The 20942-nt window shown below is 37.1% G+C and overlaps 1 protein-coding gene across 2 annotated transcripts in view; it reads left to right on the top strand.

The window, feature by feature from the left end:
• CHST8 (carbohydrate sulfotransferase 8) overlaps nucleotides 1-13224 on the top strand; it is a 186717-nt gene extending 173493 nt beyond the window's left edge. The window contains exons 3-4 of one of the 2 annotated variants that reach the window (XM_075161375.1): nucleotides 9285-9322; nucleotides 11803-13224. In XM_075161375.1, the coding sequence (XP_075017476.1) occupies nucleotides 9285-9322; nucleotides 11803-12948 (1184 nt within the window). In that variant the 3' untranslated portion in view covers nucleotides 12949-13224. The remainder of the gene's footprint in view (nucleotides 1-9284; nucleotides 9323-11802) is intronic. The other variant, XM_075161374.1, reaches the window with a different exon arrangement.
• The last annotated feature ends 7718 nt before the right edge of the window (nucleotides 13225-20942 follow it).

The following is a 20942-nucleotide window of genomic DNA, read 5'->3' on the forward strand; positions in this document are numbered from 1 at the left end:
CAGTAATTAACTATGAGAACAGGAGAAAGGGAAACCATATCAATTCCTGCTAATTGATTGTAACATAGTAACACAGCATTTGGATGCACATCTATGGTATTTGATCCACAGTCAACCTATCAAATCAGTGAACTTCATCACTCAGAGGCATGTCTGTGTAGATCTACCTTTTAAGTTTTGCCTGCAGCCTTCTCTCTTTCCATTTGCGCTTTCTCTCCCAAAAGCAGTCCAGAATTCTACCTGTATTAGGTAGAAAGAACACTCCAACAGAAAGAACACTGAAGCTTTAGTGTCCTACTTGCACAACTTCTTGAAACATTTCTGGGGTTCTAGGTGAGCTATTCTGGCTAGCTAACTCCTCCTCCACTACAGTCACAAATCACATGAAATGCTTGCTTGAGATTCATTGAAACTCCTCTGGTTACCTGAATAGTTCTTACAGGCTACTAAATATAAATGCAGTGCTATATTTTAGCTTTTACTTTTTAATAAACCTGAGTAAAGTGTAATGTCCTTGTCAAAGTCATGCTATGAAGGCAATATGCAAATATTAAATATAAGAATGGAGAATAAGTGAAAGGTATTAAGTAGAAATTGCAAGTAACTGCTGACAGTGCCTGAAAGCTAATGATGCTAATTAGCGATATTCCCAGGGATAGGTCCACAAAAGGAATGGGGAATGCAATAGCACAGGCTTGACTTTTCTGCTTTCTTCATAGAATTCTTATCGAATATAAATTAAGTCAGAAAATGGCACACTAATTAGGATGGCTAAATAGCAAAGAGAAGACAAAGTAAACAAGTAGTGGTATCTTTCTCACAATAAATTCACAAACAGCTTCTTGTATTCATTCAATTAAGTTTGTAAAATAAAGGTACCATGCATTTCCCTTTCTTTTATTAGCTATCAAGGAAACAGACCAAATAAAATAAATGATTATTTAGTCAAGGAGATGGAGTCAGTATATTTTAGAACATATGCACATTATGCAAAAACACAGTAGTATGTGTCTTACTTTAAGGGTTCATATACCTGTTGTATTAGCATGTTGCAAGTCAAAGAAGTATCAGGGTTTTCAAATTCCAAGTACTACAAGAATCTTCTCTTCAAACAACTTATGATCTCAACAATGGAGTAAAAGACAGATGAAAGCAAGCCTCACTACAAAGTCTGAAGGTAAATTAGTAACTTTCTGGACAAGACTAACACCACAGTTTCAAACAATACTCAGCTAACAAAGTCACTGCAGGTGTGTAGGTGGTAGGACTTACCAGGAAGTCACAGCAACATTTTAATTGGGTTTTGATTCAAAAGGAATTTATTACTCTAAAATGCTACCATTTCCGTTTCTGCTTCTCTCTTGCTTTGATCTCAATGAATCAAAAAATTTGCAAGGCAAACCATATCAAAACAATTATTTCTCACATGAATTTGTGTTTAAAATAATGGAAAAATAAACTGAAGTTTCAGGAGATGGTATTTCTTACTAGTACACTTAACACAAAAGTTGTCCAAGAGGTACAAAGCCTTTATGAAGGGGAAAAAAACAGCAGGAGTATAGCCTGGGTATTTTTCCTGAGAAACATTGTGTAGACATAAACACTATACTCAGGTGTTAGAAACGGTGGGTACCAGCTCCATACTGTGATCTTTTACTCCAAAAATCCCTTACTGGAAAAAGCAGAGAAAGCTGTGTACGAAGGATGGCCTAATTTAAAACGTCAAGAGTTTTGGCTACAAGGGAGTTAATCAGGGAAGCAATGAGGGAAGCAATGATGACATGGCAGCAGCCACAACTCTGAGCGCTGTGATTCAGAATGATGACTTTGTGCCGTTTTGCTCAATTCGGACATACAGGATTGGCTATTGGTACCACAAACGAACTAGGAATACCAAATCCTTTGACAGTATGAAAGTCCTCAAGTGGCAAACATTAAAAGACACTTAATGTGTGTACTGATCTCTACTTTGGTTCCCCCATTTGTAATTTTTTCTTGTTCAAACTGATGGATGAACCTAACACTTTTAATTATTTCTAGGGTATGCCCTTCAGAATTGCATTGCTTTCCCCATATATAGTACTTCTGTCCAGAGACTCCCTTACTTCATTAAGATGGAAAGTCATTTCAGTCACAAAAAGCCAGAGTAATCGTGTTTTAATCAACTGAAGTGCACACAAGCTGCTACCATCGTAAGTACCCCATGACACAAATGCAGCACAATACTGTGTTGCCTGCTGCCTATGAGATGGAGAAACTGCAGATTTGCCTGGTTTAGAAATATGAAGCCAACAGTTTCACTTAGGTTCAATGCCTACCTCTCTGAAGCTGACTCAGATTGAAAAGCACAAGATCAATACGAAGTAATTCAGTTTGTGCACAATACTAGCACAGGAGAGGGGAAAATGAGGGTGAATGGCTATCTTTCTGGGAAGTATTCTACTTTACCCCAACAACTGCTTAAGCCACAAGTCAGAGTTCAAAGTTCCTGAAATAGATTGCATTTTAACTATTAACAATTGCATGCTTGGCAATGGTAGGATTGAAAAGAAAAGCCAAAAACTCAGGAAGAATGAGTTATCTGATTGACAAAGGAACTCACATATGAAAGAAGGCTCATAAAGAGATTAAAAAAATCCTAACCCTCAGTAGCTTGGCAAACTTCTTACGCGTTCCCAAAATAGGGAAAAAAGCAGCTCTTTACACAAAGAATCATGCTTAACTACTTAGAGCTCCAAAGGGCTACTTTGGAGACTGGGAAATAGCCACAGAAACGTTCTATCCATCCCCCTCTGTGCAAAGGAAATAACCATCAAACCTGACTGTTAAGTTTTCAGCTCCTTCAAATGAGCAGGATGGACTTAAGGAATCAGGTTCTTTGCCACTAAGCGTTAACGTTGCATACCAGAACCATGGAGGCATAAGAACATACGAAGGTTTAACGTTTGCACAGCAAACAAATAAACATTGTTTTATTTAACTGCACTCAAAAAAGAAATGTATCTTTTTCTATAAATCTGACTTTAAATGCAGTAAATTTTTATTAGAATAAAAATGCAATCATGTCAGATGTTGCTATTGAATGAACGTCCCTCTGGAGAGTATGAAATATCCCAGCTAGATTTTCCCTTTAAGAGATATTTTTTTTAGCATCGACACTGCTGGCTAGGTCAACAGTAAAGCAACAGAACACAAGGAAGTTTCAAATTGAGAAGGATCAATTAAAATTGAGTTAATTAAATGCAGACATTCTTGTTTCTGGAAATATTACAAGCTTAGGGTTTTTTTTTACACCCTCAAAAGTGCTGGATTCAAGAGTCAGAGCAGAGACTGAGAATTCTTTATTTAGGGAAAGACAGGTGAAGGGAAGGAAATTATTGGAAAGAATAGAAGCATGAATATTAAGAGCAGGAAAAGTACAAAAAAAAAAAAGGGGGGGGGGGGCTGTAAATGTTAGCCAAAACCAGAGACTGTAGAAAGCACTGAAGAGGAACGAATAATTGCATCTTGAGAAATACTAACATCGCACCATGGAAGCAAAAAGAAGTACTCTCAAGTTATACCCTTGCTCTCCATCATGGCTGTAAAAATCAGGACTCCCCTGGAACACACACCACCTACCAGGGGCACATCATTCTCACAGTGAGGTTATTTAAGAAGTTGCAGCTTTATATTGCATGCAGCGTATGTGTCCTACAATGAAGCTTACTGAAGGATCCTTCTCTCAGCAGCTCAGTCCCCAACCCTACTGGGCCAGCTTCACACAAGCTGGAATTGTTTCTAAAACCCACAGTCCACTGACACATGGCATGTTAAGGATACACACATCCAACGGCCTGCATAGCATGTAAGTGAGAATCTGATACATCCAGAGGTGTGCAGCAGAATCTGGGCCTCAAAACCTTAAGTCTTCAGTGGATGAACTACATCTCACTACTTGAGCAATCATCTGCAGTGTGGTGAACGTCACGATTATAAGTCAGATACCTGCATTCTAATCTAGGCATTACTAAAGACTCACTGTATGAGTCTGGATTTAAATTTTTCAGAGTAAAATTTGACCAGTAGACATGGGGGTTTCAGACAATCAGTATTTGAGTTTGTAATTCAAAATGTGACAACCTAAAATCAGATCAGTTTAGCAAATGCAGCTATTAGCCTCTCTGCTTCTCATGTGTGAAAAGCTGGAATAGTAACAAATAACTTACTATGCTTTGCAATGTAAAATGAAGAAAAAAAAAAAACAGTACATGGTACATACTATAGCAATGGATATTAGAATAAAATATTTACAGTAACACCTAATTTTTTTCCAGAAGAGCTGCATTACAAATGAGTTCCCCAATAATTCACCCTTACAATTCATACATAAATAAAATCATTCTTGTCATATATATAATTATTCTGCCTCCAAATACAAGAAGGTGCCATAAAAATGAGAAGTGCTATGGAGACTGTGTTTGACTGCATTCGTTTCAAGAGCAAAAGACAGGTTCTTTGGTCAAACTGCAGGAGGCTTTCCTGCATGCACCCTGTCATTCATAGAGAATACAGTAAATTTGTGTTATCTTTATCATTGCAACAATTAGTGTGAAACAGACATGAAAATAGACACTCTGCCTCAGAAAAACATGACTTCACAAGTCTCTGTAAAACACGATGATGCGTGTCCTGTCACTAAGCATTTAGCTTTGACAAGGGCTTGGCAGTGTATCATTTAACCAAAGCATTCACTGTAAAAGTTTACTCATTTGTGGGAAATGACACTGCATACTTGCAGCTTCACTGGAGACTCAGAAAGGTTCGATTATATAGATTCACTGTATAGGTTTGCTTCTTTCTTCATGCACAATTTAAATGTGCTACAGCTTTGCTAAGCCTTCTTTACTTTGCCTCATTAATTTCATCTGTATTAAAATGAGGTACTGTGTATGTAGCTTAGATGGGGACTTTTGAGGGAGTTTTCCCTAATCAAATAAACTATAAATTTTAGATATAAAAAGGATTTATACATCGCAAACAATTAAAACAGATACATACACATATAAAGTTTGTTCTATTAATTAGGCCTCAATTTCAAAATAAAAGCATTTTCTAACCAGAGGTTTATATATTTTAGAAGTATTTCAAATATGTACACTACATATATATTTTATATATATGTAAAAACAAATATTTTACAACGGTAGCGATCTTAAAAATAGTTAAATTTCTTTAATGAGTAATTTAATTCAAATACGTAAACAATTAGACACACTAGAGTAAGTTAGGATCAGAAATGAGCAGTTCTTTTATACTGTACAAGTTCATTTTAAATGACAAAAAACCTGAAAAAATATGATCTGACCAATATTTTGGAGGAAATCCTTTTCAAACTAAAAATTTTTCATGCTAATCAGAATTCTGAGTAGTAGTCTACTATTCATTCTGCAATTAAGTATGTGTTGTTGTCTTTCAGTAAAGACCTAAGACTGGAGTGCATGCAGATAGGACACTTGACGCAGATGTTCATGCAATGATAGTAATGGCCCTTCCAGAGTATATTTCACAAATCAGTTAGGATGAAGCAAACAAGTATACACTCCTCACAGAAGCCCATTAAGGGATGGAGTCACAGATGGAAACTTGAAGTTATCATTTTTATTAAAAAATATTTCAGCTGTAGTGTAGTCTCAGAACAGAGGAAAACACCAGAGGCAAACCAAAATTAGGTCTTGAAGCACAGATAGAGGAGAAGGAAGAGAGGCAAAGCTATATAATATTACACAGGGAAGATGAAGGCCATTTTATTGTGTTGCTAGTAGCATTTAAAAAAAAAAAAAAAAAAGAAAAAAAAGGAAAAGCCCACAATGGGTTTGACTATATGGTAGGACTGGATGAAGCAAAAGGCTCATATTTCATGAAAGACAACAAAAGCAGACATAAAACACAGGCCAAGCTCAGGTCTGGAAAATCATGGTTGCACAAGGGGAAGAGAAAAGAACACCATGAAAACTGACATAAACGATGTACAATTGATGGAATGATTCTGTCTCTCGGCTATTCTCTCTCTGTTTGTGCACTAGTGAGATGTTGGTCATCATCGTGTCTGGCACCAAACATTTAATGATACTAACTTCACCTGGGTGCAACAGACACCAGTGGTTTATTTATGGCAAAAAAAAAATTACCATTTTGGCAATAACATCTGAGAGCTTGTAAGTAACATGGATAGTAAAGATGTAGCATACCATTAAATTTAGATTTTGATTAGTATAGTAAATCTGTGCAATATAACTTCCCCTGAGTTCACTGCACTTAGGAGGTTTTTTCCATGTAGCTTTAAATCTGAAGTGACAGACTGTATCATGAGAAAGACAGCTAAAAGAAGCCAACTTTAGAAGTCAAAAATTCAGAAAACATTTAAGAGATTGGCAAGTGCTTCGCCAAACATTTACATTAAACATGAATTGTTGTTCTGATTACATCTTAAAGCCAGTAAATGAAGAATCATTTTTTTAAACAGTTACTCATCTCCTACTAGCATTTATTTTTAAAGCACATCATATCAGTGCAAAGTATTAATCTCTCAAATAAGTTACCTTTATGAAACACTACTACAAAAACATAGTCATAATTAACCACAAAAAAGATAGGTCTCATAACTCCTCTTTGCACTTTCATGGCAGATACATACCAACTTTAACACAAAGTGTGTCGTTTTGCTACAAGCTATCTCTGCTCCTATTGAAGTCAGGACAAATGACCACAACTAAACAAACCTGGGGAAAAAAACCCTAACTTTTACATTACAATTTGGACACAGCAAATGCTCCGATATTTGCATCTGATTCTGTCCAGAATACTTGCTTATAGGTGACCAAGTCTTTCCTCACCTATTTATGTTTTCAACCGTGAAAAGCTCCAAATGCTTTCAGAAAGGGAGTAGATTTGTAGACATTATATGAGCTTATCTTTCAAGGAGGGTTGCACAACCATTCTTCTATCTTGCACTGGTAAGCATAACTAGTTCACAGTAGGAGAAATATTTAAATATGTAAATTCTCACCTATGCATGTTGACAGTATTGACAGCCAAAGTAAATCTCCAAGATCTGTGACAGAGGACGAGGCAAGACTTAACACTACTCAATCCAGTTTAAAGAAAGACCAAAAATTAAATATTGGTGAGGAATAAATTGGTACTGAACAGAATGTGACTATTGGCTGTAATAACATTATTATAAGAATTATTAAGTGCATTATATTACATATACACAAGAAACCAAAAGCTATCCATAGAAAATTAGCAGGATTGACCAACCCCCAAATTTCTTAACTGTGTTAACTTTTCAAAACTGTACCTGACACATATTATTTCTGCCTGTAAGAGAAGAGATAGCATAACAACATTCTGAATTTATAAGGAAAATAATATTTAATTTCAAGCTCAAGAAAGCCTAAAGTAAAAGTTAAGCAACTACTCCAACTAGCTGTATTAATGATGCCTTAGAGTGGAGGCCAAGCAGCCAATGCAAATCTCAAGTGGCTTAAAGTTATGCCTTTGGGGTTCGCAAAAGAGAAGAGGTTACATCTGCTGACAAACAGAACATTTTCATGGTTTAAACAGATTACTCATGCTCTAGTATCAATTCTTTTAAAGTGCTGGTGCTCAGTTTTTGCTATTCTTTTTGGACAGCAGTTTCCATACCTTCATTGCTCTGTAACATATTACACAGCAGTAGAATAAATGTGGTTCTTTAACTGATCACATCAAGAACTAGACAACAGCTCAATAACACCTCCTAGAGCCTGGTGCAAGAGAATCAGTTTTAATCCTCCAGAACCCACACAAGGATGCTATAAGATTAGCTGTTTCTCTTTAGAATATATCTTCTGACTTTATTTTGCAGTTAAACGTTTTTGAGGTCCAGTTAGGAAAAGGCTTAAGACTCCTTCTATAAGATCTCTGGAACTTATTTCTGATGAAGTAAAAATAATATGCCCTTTGCTTTTAATAGGCGCAGAATCATAATATCCCCATCCACCTTAACTTGAGTTTATTGCTAACAAATTGCTGCAGTGGAATTAAAGCTCAAACATGAGCCAAAAGAGTAATGAGCACTGCTAGATGAGCTCTAACAGCATAGAAATAACCATAGCAATTTTACTCGGACTCTACTATAAACATCAGTTTGTAGATCTGATTTAAAAAAAAAAAACAGACATGATTGATCATGTAAGTTGGACTTGCTACTTTAACTGCAATAAGGTACAATGTGAACTATGCATGCATGGTGTTTCTGAGAGCTTTCATAGTACCATAAAAATTAATCTGATGGGACTGAGCTATTCCAGTGATGCTTTCACTTATAATGCTTTGCAATACCCTTACCTGTAATTGTCCTTGTCAAAAAGGCTGTGGATTCGTAATGCAGACTTATTAAACTGAAGGCTTCAAGCAACTGAAGTTCCCAAGCAACAGTGACAGTGATGATAGCAGTTTTGGAAGTTGAAAAGCCCCAAACTCATTTCATAATTAAGAAGTGTTTTCCATTATACATTCCCATTTTATTAACTTATACTTAGCAGAGGTTAGAAACAGTATAGAGACCCTACACATCTGCTAAAGCTGCCTTCTAGGATTTTCACATGTCTACCTGAAAATATAATAATAAAGATCACTGTAGAAGCCAGAAGATTTGGCAAAACACAATTCTGTATTGTTTTGTCTCTCCAAAACTCTGCAAACATTACCTCACTTATACATAACTCCACTGTGTATTGCTTTGGTTTTACCACAAAGGATGGGACTCAATGCAAGCTATTACTATGATTAAGTACCATACTATCAAAAGTTGGGGGCGGGGGGGGGTGGGGGGGTCGGTGGGGTGGAGAAACCACACAGCTTTAGGTAAGTACACAAAGAACGGCCTTTTTTTAGAGCTCTAACCTGGGATCATGAATTTCAGCTGCTTCTCGTTCTGCTACTGGCTTTTTAGCTGAGGTTAAGCAATCACTTTTCTCCATCTCAGTTTCCCCATCTGTAAAAGAGAGGTAGAGACATTCACTCCATTTCACAATTGTTATGACATCTGTGAATAAAAAGGCCTTCCAAGGAGTATTGTCACTATGGAATATACATTAATTATGATTCATCATTGGTCTATTTATCATTGTATTAACAGAACTTGTTCCTGTTTTCCTTTTAGTTACTGAGAGGACACACTCTTGTCAATCCAGCAAAAATGAAACTAATGTTTTTATTTTTACTAAATAATGACTTTAATTTCTTTCTTTGTTTAGGGATAAAATATAACATGGGATTCCAGCAACCAAAAAAAGTAAGTTTTCAAAAGTACACAGGGAAAATTGTATCCATATTTCGAGTATGGAGTACAGCTAGAGATGGCTCAGATAAGGCCGCTAGACTGGAGATGAAGCATTGAAAAGAAAAGATGCATCAAAGCTTTGCCATGAAGTGCAAATTAAGTGCAAATTTTCCTTTTAAAATACGAATTTGATAAGCTATGGAACTTTAGTTTTATGAGTTTTTTCCTAGACTGGATATTGCTAAAAGATACTGTAAACTTTGCGTATGTTAATATTCTGTATGAAATCGTACTGATCAAATGAATGCCTTGAGAGGTACTTAAAAATAGGCTAAAGAAAAATACTGGTGAAATTCCTCCATCTAGTGGCTGTTAGTACACTCACAGCAGCAGTGACAGCCCACCGCAGCCATTCACTATTTCATAGTTAAAAGACAAGTGCAAAATGTGCAAAGGAACAACTGTGCAGCTGCCAGCTGTTACCCAAATGCCATTGCCTGGTGAAATCAGTGTGATGTGACTGACATCACTCCATCTCTACAGCTCCTGCCTGATCTTCTGAATGAAGGGTTATACAGACAGAAGACATTCAAATCATGGCATTTGAGTTTCCCAAAAACTGTAGGTTCATTATCATCGTCATCATTAAAGCTGTGAATATCTAGGAAGTTTGAATTTGATAACCTTGAAATATCAGCCACATCATGACTAAATAAGATTGAATTTCAGCCATTCTGTAAAGGGCAATATTTAGAAATACATCTGGTATTTTACATAGACAAAAACTTTAATACACCTTTGACTACCAGAAACAACCTCTGAAGATAAGAGCAGAGTTCAGCAATCACTCCCAACAGCTGAGTATGTAGTGTCTTGTGTGACAGATTATCAGTTGGTTTCCCAGTCTGCACATCACATACCACCTCCACTACCAGAATAGCCAGCAAAACATTTTAGAAGCCTAAGTTCTGCAACAACTTGCACAGTACTCTAAAAATTGTGTTTAATACTGATCTGTTCTGTTTGAGTTTTGTATAATAGTTATCCATTTAAGCAAGTCACCTACAAAATAACACAATCTCATTTTTTTTCTTCTTTTGTCACCAGTGCTTTTTGTAATGAATACTGTCTTTTTTTTCCCATCTCTCGCCCTTAAAGAAGGATGTGGCAAGATACAACCTCCATGACAGCACAAGTTTGATAAGTTACCTATAGCATCTCTTTTTTCAGCCAAACAGAAAGAGACTTGGACAATCACTATTACAATTAAGATTTAATCTGCCACCTTGAAAGAGCATGACCCTACTAATCCCCATACTGTACATCTTAAAATTCATCCAGTATCTTATTTTTGAAGCCAGTTTTAAATATTATTAAGGAGCAAATAAAAGACTGAAAATCAGAAATTTACAATTTATAAAACCTCTAAATAAACATTAAGTATTTTAGGTAAGCAATAAACATTCTGCAACTGCATCTGCTTCCTCTGTTGAAATACTCCCCAGTGGTTCACATGCCACTCAGCTTCCAGATGAGTTCTCAAAACAGGGATGACATGTAGTTAAACAGTGTCCAGAACCTAATTTTAGTCTTAGAGGCATAGACATGTAGACAGGGATTTAATTCAGCTCCTTTGAGAAGCAGGAAGTAATGGAGCACAACCGGGCTGTGTGCCAAAAGCAGTATTAACCGGCAAGATCCACCTAATGAGAAACAGCAGGTCCCAGAAACCCTCACCCATAGAACTGCTTTGCTTACTCTGTTTTCACTTGCCTAATCCCAGCCACAGCCTCACTCCCACCCCTTGCTGCTTCTCGTAAAGTCTCAATTGCTTTGGGCCAAGGCTCACCTCACTCAGGCCTCCCTTTGTGGTCCCTATTCACGCTGCTCTCACCAAACCCACTTCTCTGCAAAGCCTCTATGTTCTCACTGCAGTCCTTTCTGCTTCCCTCTTCCCCCTCTTGCTCCCTCTACATCTTCACTCCACTTTACAAACACTATAAACCTCCCTTCCCTGTCAGACTCCACGCTGTGCACAACTGCCCTCACTGCAAAGATAAGCTACAGAAAGAGGGCGGGGGGAAAAACAAACAGATTTGTGTGACAACAGGCAGCCTGCAATAATTAAGTCCTCAAAATACTCAGACACCTTTTGTGGAAAGTTCAAAGACAACAGATCCCAGACAAAAGTATTTATCAAAGTCTGGGTACAGGCACTACCTAAGATACAGTTAAATCCAAATCTGAACTGAAATGTACCAGTTCAGGCTCATCTCAGCCTTTGAATTTCATGTAAGCACAGAACAAGATGACAAGAGAAAAGTCAGTACCACAACGTAGGCACAGCGCTGAGGACTTGCAGCAATGCATTTTGTTGTACAATTCTGTTGAACTCAGAGTGTATGAATAGATCCACGTTAAGTTGTACAAGCTGTTAATAGTGACAAACACTCTCATTTACTAACACCTTTCCTCTTCCCCCCCCCCACCAGAACTGTGTTTCCAGCAATAACCAGGATAGAAGATTAAGAAAAAATACTGCAGACAGAGTAGCGACGCTAAAGCAGAGCGATTCATTACACCTATCTGAAAATGTGCCCACTAAGCTTCAAAGCACAAACAGAAGGCAAAGCAGCATAATGTTTGCGATGAAAGATCAACAGAAAGGTGAAGAAATTAATTCCATCAGGCTCCATAAACGGAGGAGGAGATTTATAATTAAGAAGAGCCCAATTCTGATTTCCATGAACAGCTCCATTCTCAACCTGCCTACGCTTAAATCTGAAGACAGAAAAAACAAGTGGAAAAGTCTCTATCAGATCCAAAGAGAAAGAAAGCGGATAATGAGGGAAACTTGTTCTAAATACAAGAGTAATAATAGAAGAATAATCACTCCTTATCATGTTTCTAGAATATTTGTAGAAGATAAATATAGAGTTTTATACTGTGAAGTACCAAAAGCCGGCTGCTCTAACTGGAAACGTGTGCTCATGGTTCTTAACGGGCTGGCTTCTTCCACAAAAGATATACAACACAACACAGTGCACTATGGAAACTATTTAAAAAGGCTGGATGGGTTTGATCACAAAGGAATTTATCATAGGCTCAACACTTACACGAAGATGCTTTTTATTCGTGAACCTTTTGAAAAGTTGGTATCTGCGTTTCGGGACAAGTTTGAACATCCAAACAATTACTACCACCCGGTGTTTGGAAAAGCCATCATTTCCAGATACCGTGTCAATGCCACCAAAGAAGCATTAAGGACAGGCTCTGGAGTCAAATTTAAAGAGTTCATCCAGTATCTCCTGGACGTACATAGGCCAGTGGGTATGGATATCCACTGGGATCACGTCAATAGGCTTTGCAGCCCATGTTTAATAGACTACGACTTTGTTGGGAAATTTGAAAGTATGGAAGAAGATGCAAACTTTTTCTTGCACTTAATTGGTGCTCCACAAAATTTAACCTTCCCCAAGTTTAAAGACAGGCACTCCAATGAAGAAAGAACTACCACTAAAATTACACAACAGTATTTTGCAGAGCTTTCTCCTTCTCAACGACAACGAAGCTATGACTTTTACTATATGGATTATTTGATGTTTAATTACTCAAAACCTTTTGAAGATTTATATTGATTTGAGAGCCAGGACATTTCCACAGTCATATCAATTGAACTGTATAACAAGTCCAGGTGGCTTCTGTTTATATATACTTGTCTGTTAGTAAACAATTGGTTGAAGAGCAGGAAAAAACCCAAAACAGAACATAAATGGCTAGTGATGTTTACACCTTCACCTTAATTGCCTCCTTTTTCAAATCATATTTTTTCTATAATTTCTCCATATGAAATGTATGTACAAATATGTATAATATTATATGTCAGGGCTCCCAAATAAAGCACATAATTTTCCATGCTGGTGTGGCCTGTGTTTGCACTGGGAGGACAGTTTGAAACTGGGGAAACACAGCTGACAATTCTACAGTGGAGCCATTATTTCAAGCTCTTTACTATTTAGAAACTAAGTCTGAAAGTGACAGAGTAGCAAGAAAAAAGAATACACTGAGTAATATTTACAGCTCGTCAAAATCTACAACACATGAAGCCATACACTAAACAGGAACTGTGTATTTGAAGTAGTAGATTGTTATTTCCTGGTACTCATCAGTTAGTGAGGGAGAAAAAGTCCATCACACTTACACTGTTCAAAAACACACTGGTGAAAAAAACTGAATACTTAATGACCATGTGAGTGCAGTATTAAACCAGATGTTGCAATTCAGCATGAGGTCATGTTCTCCCCCTTCAGTATTTCCCTTATAGCACATTCATCTGCAAAAAGATAAAATGCAGGTGAACATTTGCATCTTTATAAATGTTATTAAGATTCTTTTAATCCTTTGCATTAACATAAACCTCTGGTTTAATCTTCATAGTCACCAGGAATATCATATCTTTCCTTCATAATAAGAAGCAAAAATAAATGCAACTTTCTGCCCAACAGGGTAGTTCTTTTCATTGCTGCAAACAATTTGCACTTGTTTATTCCAGTAACAATTAGATCTGACTTAACACACAAAAAAATATTCCAGGTGTTTTAGTTCAGTTGTTCATTTTCTATACTTAAGAGAAGGTTTTCTTTCATCTCTAGAAGAAATCTCTTGTGAGAATCAAATACTGGCTCTTCCACTGGTTTTGTAAATCTTCACACTAATTCTGTATACAGTAACCTTGTTTACATGTCATCTAACCACTTGAAATTATGACATTTAAATGGCCATATTGGAACAAGTCTCAAACTCTGCCACAATGCTAAACTTGGACTCCCCAGTAATTTCTAGAGTTGGCATTTCACAACCAAGAATTCCACAACAACTGGTGCTGTACAAATGTACAAACACCTAAGAAGAAACACGTTTCAAGCAGTTTCACATTTACCGGTTCAGATCCAAAAAAGTTTACTCACACAGATAGTTTCATGCATCACAAGTATTGGCATCACAGTTTTCCCAGAAACATCCAACATCTTTTTGGGGTTTTTTAAATTTTAATAGGGAAAAAATTGTAAAATTGCAAAATACCTTGTATTGAAAGCTTTACTGACAAATACTTCACACATATCCGACATCAGACTTTCATTTTTTGTTCAGAGAAAAACTGTTTGCATTAGAAAAGTAACGTGGAACTTAACGCTGTTCCATGAAACCAGTCACCATTCCCGCTCTGCCCAAGCTTCTCATCACTGCCTTGCTGCTGCAGCTAACCACCTACCCCACCTTTCCACCCCCTCGGATGCTTGTTGGTCTGCTCACATGACTAGAGAGCAGCCTTTTTATTCAAAGTAATTTTTCTGCTAGGCCAGCTCACATCAGCAGTAACAGACTGGGGGCTATTCACCTGGACTGCTCTGCCAACAGGTAAGCGTGGCAGATAACCTCACTCAACAGGTCACACTCAGGAGTATCTAAGGGAAAACAAGGCACGTTAATCACTTCCTAGTGCAGACAGAGGAGAACATTCATTCTGATAGTGTTGGGATTTATTGGGGGCAGGGGGGTGAGGAGGCATAGTCAAGACCACCACTAGGAATTTGAGTTATGCTATCCTTAGCATTTAATGACAAGTGCTCTAAGAAGTGACTGTACCCTAATTGATGCAATTGATTTGCCTGTAGTTACAGAAAACACAAATAGTCACCAACACAAGGGAAGCATATAGTAAATATTAGAGCCCTCATAGCTTCTTTTTCAGGGTCTGATCTTGCAAGCAGGTCAGTGTACCAGAGCACAGTGTGTTATCACTGCTCCTGCAGACTAGTGCTGAACTCATTCAAGTCAGCGAGTGAACTTCCATTGAGAGACAAATCTCAGTTACCTTACTGCAGCACCATGACAGCAGAAGAGAACATGCAGACTCATAGGTTAGCTCTGTGATGCGACCAGAGTAAAGCTGGATATCATTTGTATTCAGACCTCTGCTAGTTTTAGAGAGCTCTAAGGGAAAGATTAAAGAACTTAATCCTACAGCTAGCTTCACATCGAAGACCTGACTTTCTCCTTCTTCCTCCTCCCTCACCCCAGTTCCTTTTCAGCTTAATCTACATATACACATGAATTGATAGAGCCACAAGGTCATGTTTACATCTGAAAGACTTTGTGGTACAGTCACACATCAGTAGTTCACTGTATGAGTGGGAAAAAAAAACCAGCAAAATTGTACTTCTGATTGTATCAAACTAGTGCTTTTCCTACCACCACCCCCACCCGAATCTATTTTAATTAAAGACCTTTACTACTCCAATAAAAACTAAGGACAGGGGAATAACATTTTTAATGACAAATGAAGACTTTGGCAGGGGTTTATTTCGCTAAATAAGTGATTTGCATGTTTATGACTGTATATGGCACAGTACCATCTGTTTTACAGTATCTCAAGGAAGACAAGTATCCTTCTAAATACTTGAACGTACTTAATACTGGCTAGTTGCATTGATTTGGCTTTGTTCCTTTCATAACTTACTCCCTACTTACTAGTAGAAACAAGGCAAGAAATGGTTTCAAAGAAAAAAAAAATCAGATCTGTAAAGATATATATTTTAAAGCCAGAAGAGATGCATTATCTTGAACAAAAAAAAGCTAAGGCAACAGACAAGTAAACTAATATTTTCATATCAATCAAAATGTTTAAATAAAAAGCAACAATTTTAACTAGATGGTGTTAAGTTTTCAGACTGCTCATTTCCCTTTGGATTATCTTGTCTTTTTTTCCCACATATAAAATCTTGACATTTTCATTTTTGATAATGCAATTGAACTTTTTTCAGAGTTGTTAATTCTGATTTTTTTTCCATATTTTATCCTTCTCTTCATAAGGAAATTTATATTCAATTTCATATGGAAAGTGGAAATTCAAGATTTTATACAAAAACCTCCTATTTTCAGATAAACTACCTAGCTCAGACATCAGCCAAAGTAAACATCTTGCATTGCTTTAATTAGCCAAAGTCATTTTGTTAATCCAATGTTTTTTTAATTCTTCTTGACGTATCTTAGGTAAGAGGTGAATTTTGTTACTGCTGGACTGTTTAGAGTACTGTACTCCTAGTTCTCACCTATTTTCACTCCCAATCCTTTTCTGCCCTACCTCTCTACTTATAACTCCTATTGTCCTAGAACTTTGTCCACCCTAGAGTTAATAACTACAAATAGCTCAGGCACTGACAGCAGTCAAACTGCCCCAGCATCTTCCCTCCCCACACAGGTTAAACAGACCTGCCTCCCCCTTCCATAAATCCATTCTTAGGTTGCTTCCAGTACTGGAGATACTTCACTTGATTCTAGCTGGGGCAGTTCTCCATTACTCCCGATATACTGACAACTTCTGAAATCCGTATTTCCCATTTTAGGATTTCAGTGACCAGCGTATTAGGAGTAAAACGTTCACAGTAACAATTCAGGGGTAAGGACCCAGCTAAAGCAGTCACAGATGTTGAGCTATGACAGCACTGAAACACCAAGAGGTCAGAATCTTAGACCTTATGCCTCAAAGCAGTCTAAAGCCTATAGCAGAAAAAGGAAAAAGGATTAACTCAGATACAAAACCAAATTGTGTAAACGAAGTAGGTGTTCCCTGAATAAGTCAATAAAAGAGCATTTTTAAGAGGCAAGACTATCATCTAAATGAAGCCCAATTTGTTAGCCAGCTTTTGCTGTCCTGGCATTCCAAGCTGCCAGCTACAGTTCTGTCACTCTATAGGTACTTCAGCAGAACTATACTAACCAGTCACCGTGCCCAGAACGCAGCCAAGTGAAACATACTGAACAGTGCAATATGCAGTTTATTATCTTTGCAAAGTCTGAAACTGGAAACAGCCATCATTTTTTAATTAAGGGATAATTTAAGAACTTGACATTGGTATGCTCTGTACATAAAGTTCATAAGGATCTGAACAAAGTCATCTCCTTTCAGACATTTGTGTGCTTAAAAAATTATCCTTGTAATGCGCACAAATTGAGTGATGGTGATTTGCATGTTTTTGTATTATAAAAGCCCCTCACACTACTACAGATATTTACCATGGTTGACCTCATACCAGCACTATCAGTTTATGGGGGTTTATGCCTCTAAAACTAAAAAAGAATCAAGAGATTAAAGCAAATTTTCTTAAGTTATGGACTAACTTTTCAGAATTTGCATGATGGGGTTCCAATACTTCTTCCATAATAATCACCAATATTTGAGCATATCAGACTGCACAATAACAAAAGTGAAGATGGATTGAGGATAGGAGATAACCTTTTTTGCAACAAGTTGGTTTATCGGTTTATTGCTTATTTCATAATGATTGAAGTAAAGAGTTTTTAAAGTTTTTAAAATTTAGATACTGAGTTCTGGTAGTCCCGTTCACCCCCCAGCCTCGTTTGAGCAACTTTCTCAGTAAGTTCACTCTTTGGATGATCAAACAGTATCTTTTTTTGAGAGAGAGGGATCCACAGAGTAAGAGAGATCCACATACATGGACTACATGTACTACACAGGATGTGAATTTAATCCTTAGTTTCTTTGCACTACTTCTCCCTTTTGGGTAACACCATTGCTGACAGTAGAAGCAAGAGCATATCTATCACAAATCCATGTATAATTATCTACTTCTATACATCCATATAAAGTACATAGAAAAAAAATCTGTGCAAATAGCATTATACATACTAAAGTATCTATTAACAGAAAGATTTTAATATAAGAACTCATAAATGCATGGGGGGAAGATATAATCCCCACAAACTGTAAAATGAATACAAGGAATATCAAACATATGCATTGTCTTTTAAATAGTTGTTCTTGGTTTCTTAGCACAATAATACGAATTAATTAGTCAGGTCAACTCAAACAGTACCACATTATCTGGAATTACCAGATAAAAACGGAAGAGGGGTTTCTTTTTTGTTGTTGTTTTGCTTAATTATTATTGCTTTATTATTGACACAAGTTACTTTAAATCACTGAGTTGGCAGAGATTCTTTTTCTACCACCGACAAGAAATCACACAGGTAGCGGGGCATAGTCCAGCCAATCATTTCGAAGAGAAACATAACTGTACAAATCTCAGCCTGATCTGTTCCATTTTAATTTCAGTGATACCAGAGCAACAGCATCTGCATGCAGCAGTAGTTTGTTTTCAGAGCACAACATGAGAGACAAGGCAGAACACAGCCTGTTTGAGCTGATACTGCTTCAAGGGATTATTTTCAGGTTGGCATCGTTGTTTGTGGTGACTTCAAAGCCTCAGCATGCACCTGCGCACTCTTGAACAATGACTTGGGAAGTGTCCCAAGCTTCATATGGCAAGACGCATATAACTAATTTTCATCCCAAGTCAACAGCTACTGGTTAAGAAGGACCAGCAATTTTCTTAGCTTTCATCAATGGAACCTAGCAGACAAGCCTGCAAACAAACATCTCTAATGGCTTCCAGCATGATACTGCTGTAAGAATGCACTAGAGTCAAGTACAAGAGACAGCGAGATTTTACATTAGCTATATCAGTGACAACTGATACTTACCACTGGTAAGTCACTTTTGCCAAAATTTCTCAGAACTACCCATTCAAATAGAGGTGTCCAGAATTAAACATGCAGTTAGACTCACAGTGGATTCAAGTTTTAAGAATGGCAGGCACTCATCTGTTCCACACTTCAATTTAATCCTGAAGTATGTGAAAGCATTATACATAATGCATCACTTGAGCAGTAAGGGCAAGACAGCATAGAACATACTGACACAGAATGGGAAGACAGACATGATTAAGCCTTGCTCACTGCCACCAAGCTATTTGGTTAACGTATTATGAAGCAATTGATGCAGTTAGTTGTGACTTATGCTAGAGAGTAAGAATAATGTTTGCTTTATGACTAGTCTAATAGAAACATTCAGCTTTGTAAAAATATTTTCTGGTCTCGTTTAATGAAGAACTCCAAATATTTAGTTTAAAAATAACACTTTGGGAAGTCCTATGCATTCACACAACTCAGCAGACAATTAACTTGCATGTAGCAAAGAGCATACGTACATAACACCTTCTACGCGGGCAAATTTAAGTGTCATTTTCCAGGCAGTTTCTGCCACAGTGATTTTTACCCAGTTGCATGAATAAGCTTTTTCAAATTCTGCCATCCATTGCCATTTTTGCCACCAACGTCTGTTTTTTTTAACGGAAGACACACATTTAACAGAATTGCAGTGGAGGTCAAGTTTTCCATTATGTACCTACCTTGCATGCGACTTGAATTCTTCTGTTTAAATTCAGCTATTACAGTAGTGCTGGCCCCATGTTTCACATTCAGGTTTATAGGTGTCTCTATCAGCTATCTTTCCTAGTAGTGTCATCATTTTTTCCCAGAGCTTAAAATTATGCCGTCAAGTTACGAAAAATGAAATAGGCTTTCACAATCCAACTTTTCCACAATTATTTTCCCAATCTGGGATTCCTGTCCAGATTTATTTTCAGTTAATACAGGAAATTTCCTCTCAACATATCCAAACATAAATAATGTCACCAGCTGCAAAAGGTGTTAAGATTACGTTCAAGCAGAGGGAGCAGCAGCATGGGAAGCAATGGCCTAAGGCAACTGCACTAAGAGCTTGTCCCAATCCATTAAACACTAGTGGAGGTGGCTTCTTTCCTAAGAAATGAAAGCTCCAGGCTACAGTTCACCTTCAAATTCATAGATACAGACTAATGTACATTATGATCACAAGAAAAAGTTATTTTTTTACTGCATCCAGTCAGTATAACCCTTTCTGGGTACCATGATGTAGCCACAGAGAAGTCACGTGAAGGTGATGCCAGCCTACATACACTGAAGACCACAGGGCACAGTTTTAGCTGTCTGTTTCTATAAAATGTCAAATAGCTGACCTGTTTCTACAGTATTCATTCACAACAACACTCCTACACCTGGTAGTAGTCAGGTATGCTAATGCTTAGGGCAAGTAACTGGGAGATTTGGCCTACTATTTATCCATTATCTGACTGTTTTGGGTCTGATCCCCTAGAATTGCTCCGCTTATCTTTCCCCATCTCTGGTGTGGAGGAAAATTCAAGAATGATATAATCTTTAGTATTATTCATTGCATTTCATTTAGAGATCTTAAATTCATTTTTAATTTGCCTATAGCAGTATATAATGGACAGGGTTTTTTTTCCCCCCACCAGTATCTCCTTTTCTATCAGAATTTTTTTTTTTTAATAATACCAAAAAAAGCCATAGTCACTACAGCACAGGTAATCTGACCAATAAAACAGACAATGTGATAGAGCAAGAGGCTACAATATTTATATAGTCTCACATTATATTTCTCCACTGAAATCCATACAGACATGAATCCTGCTCAAGTGACACACTGTGTACTCATCAAGGTGATATTGTCTTTATAAATCAGGCATACAGTGACCATTTCAAGCAGTGTGGAAAATGTGGCAGACATAATATGAGATGGGTTATGAATCTGACAATTTATCCATGTTTATCTGTGCAAAATAAGGAGTTTGGTTTTTATTATCCAAAATGAATCTGAGAACTTCATTAGATCATCCCACCAAAATTGAACATCAGGTTTATATTACAGTCT

The sequence above is a fragment of the Calonectris borealis genome, chromosome 12 (assembly GCF_964195595.1).
Source record: "Calonectris borealis chromosome 12, bCalBor7.hap1.2, whole genome shotgun sequence".
NCBI lineage: Eukaryota > Metazoa > Chordata > Aves > Procellariiformes > Procellariidae > Calonectris > Calonectris borealis.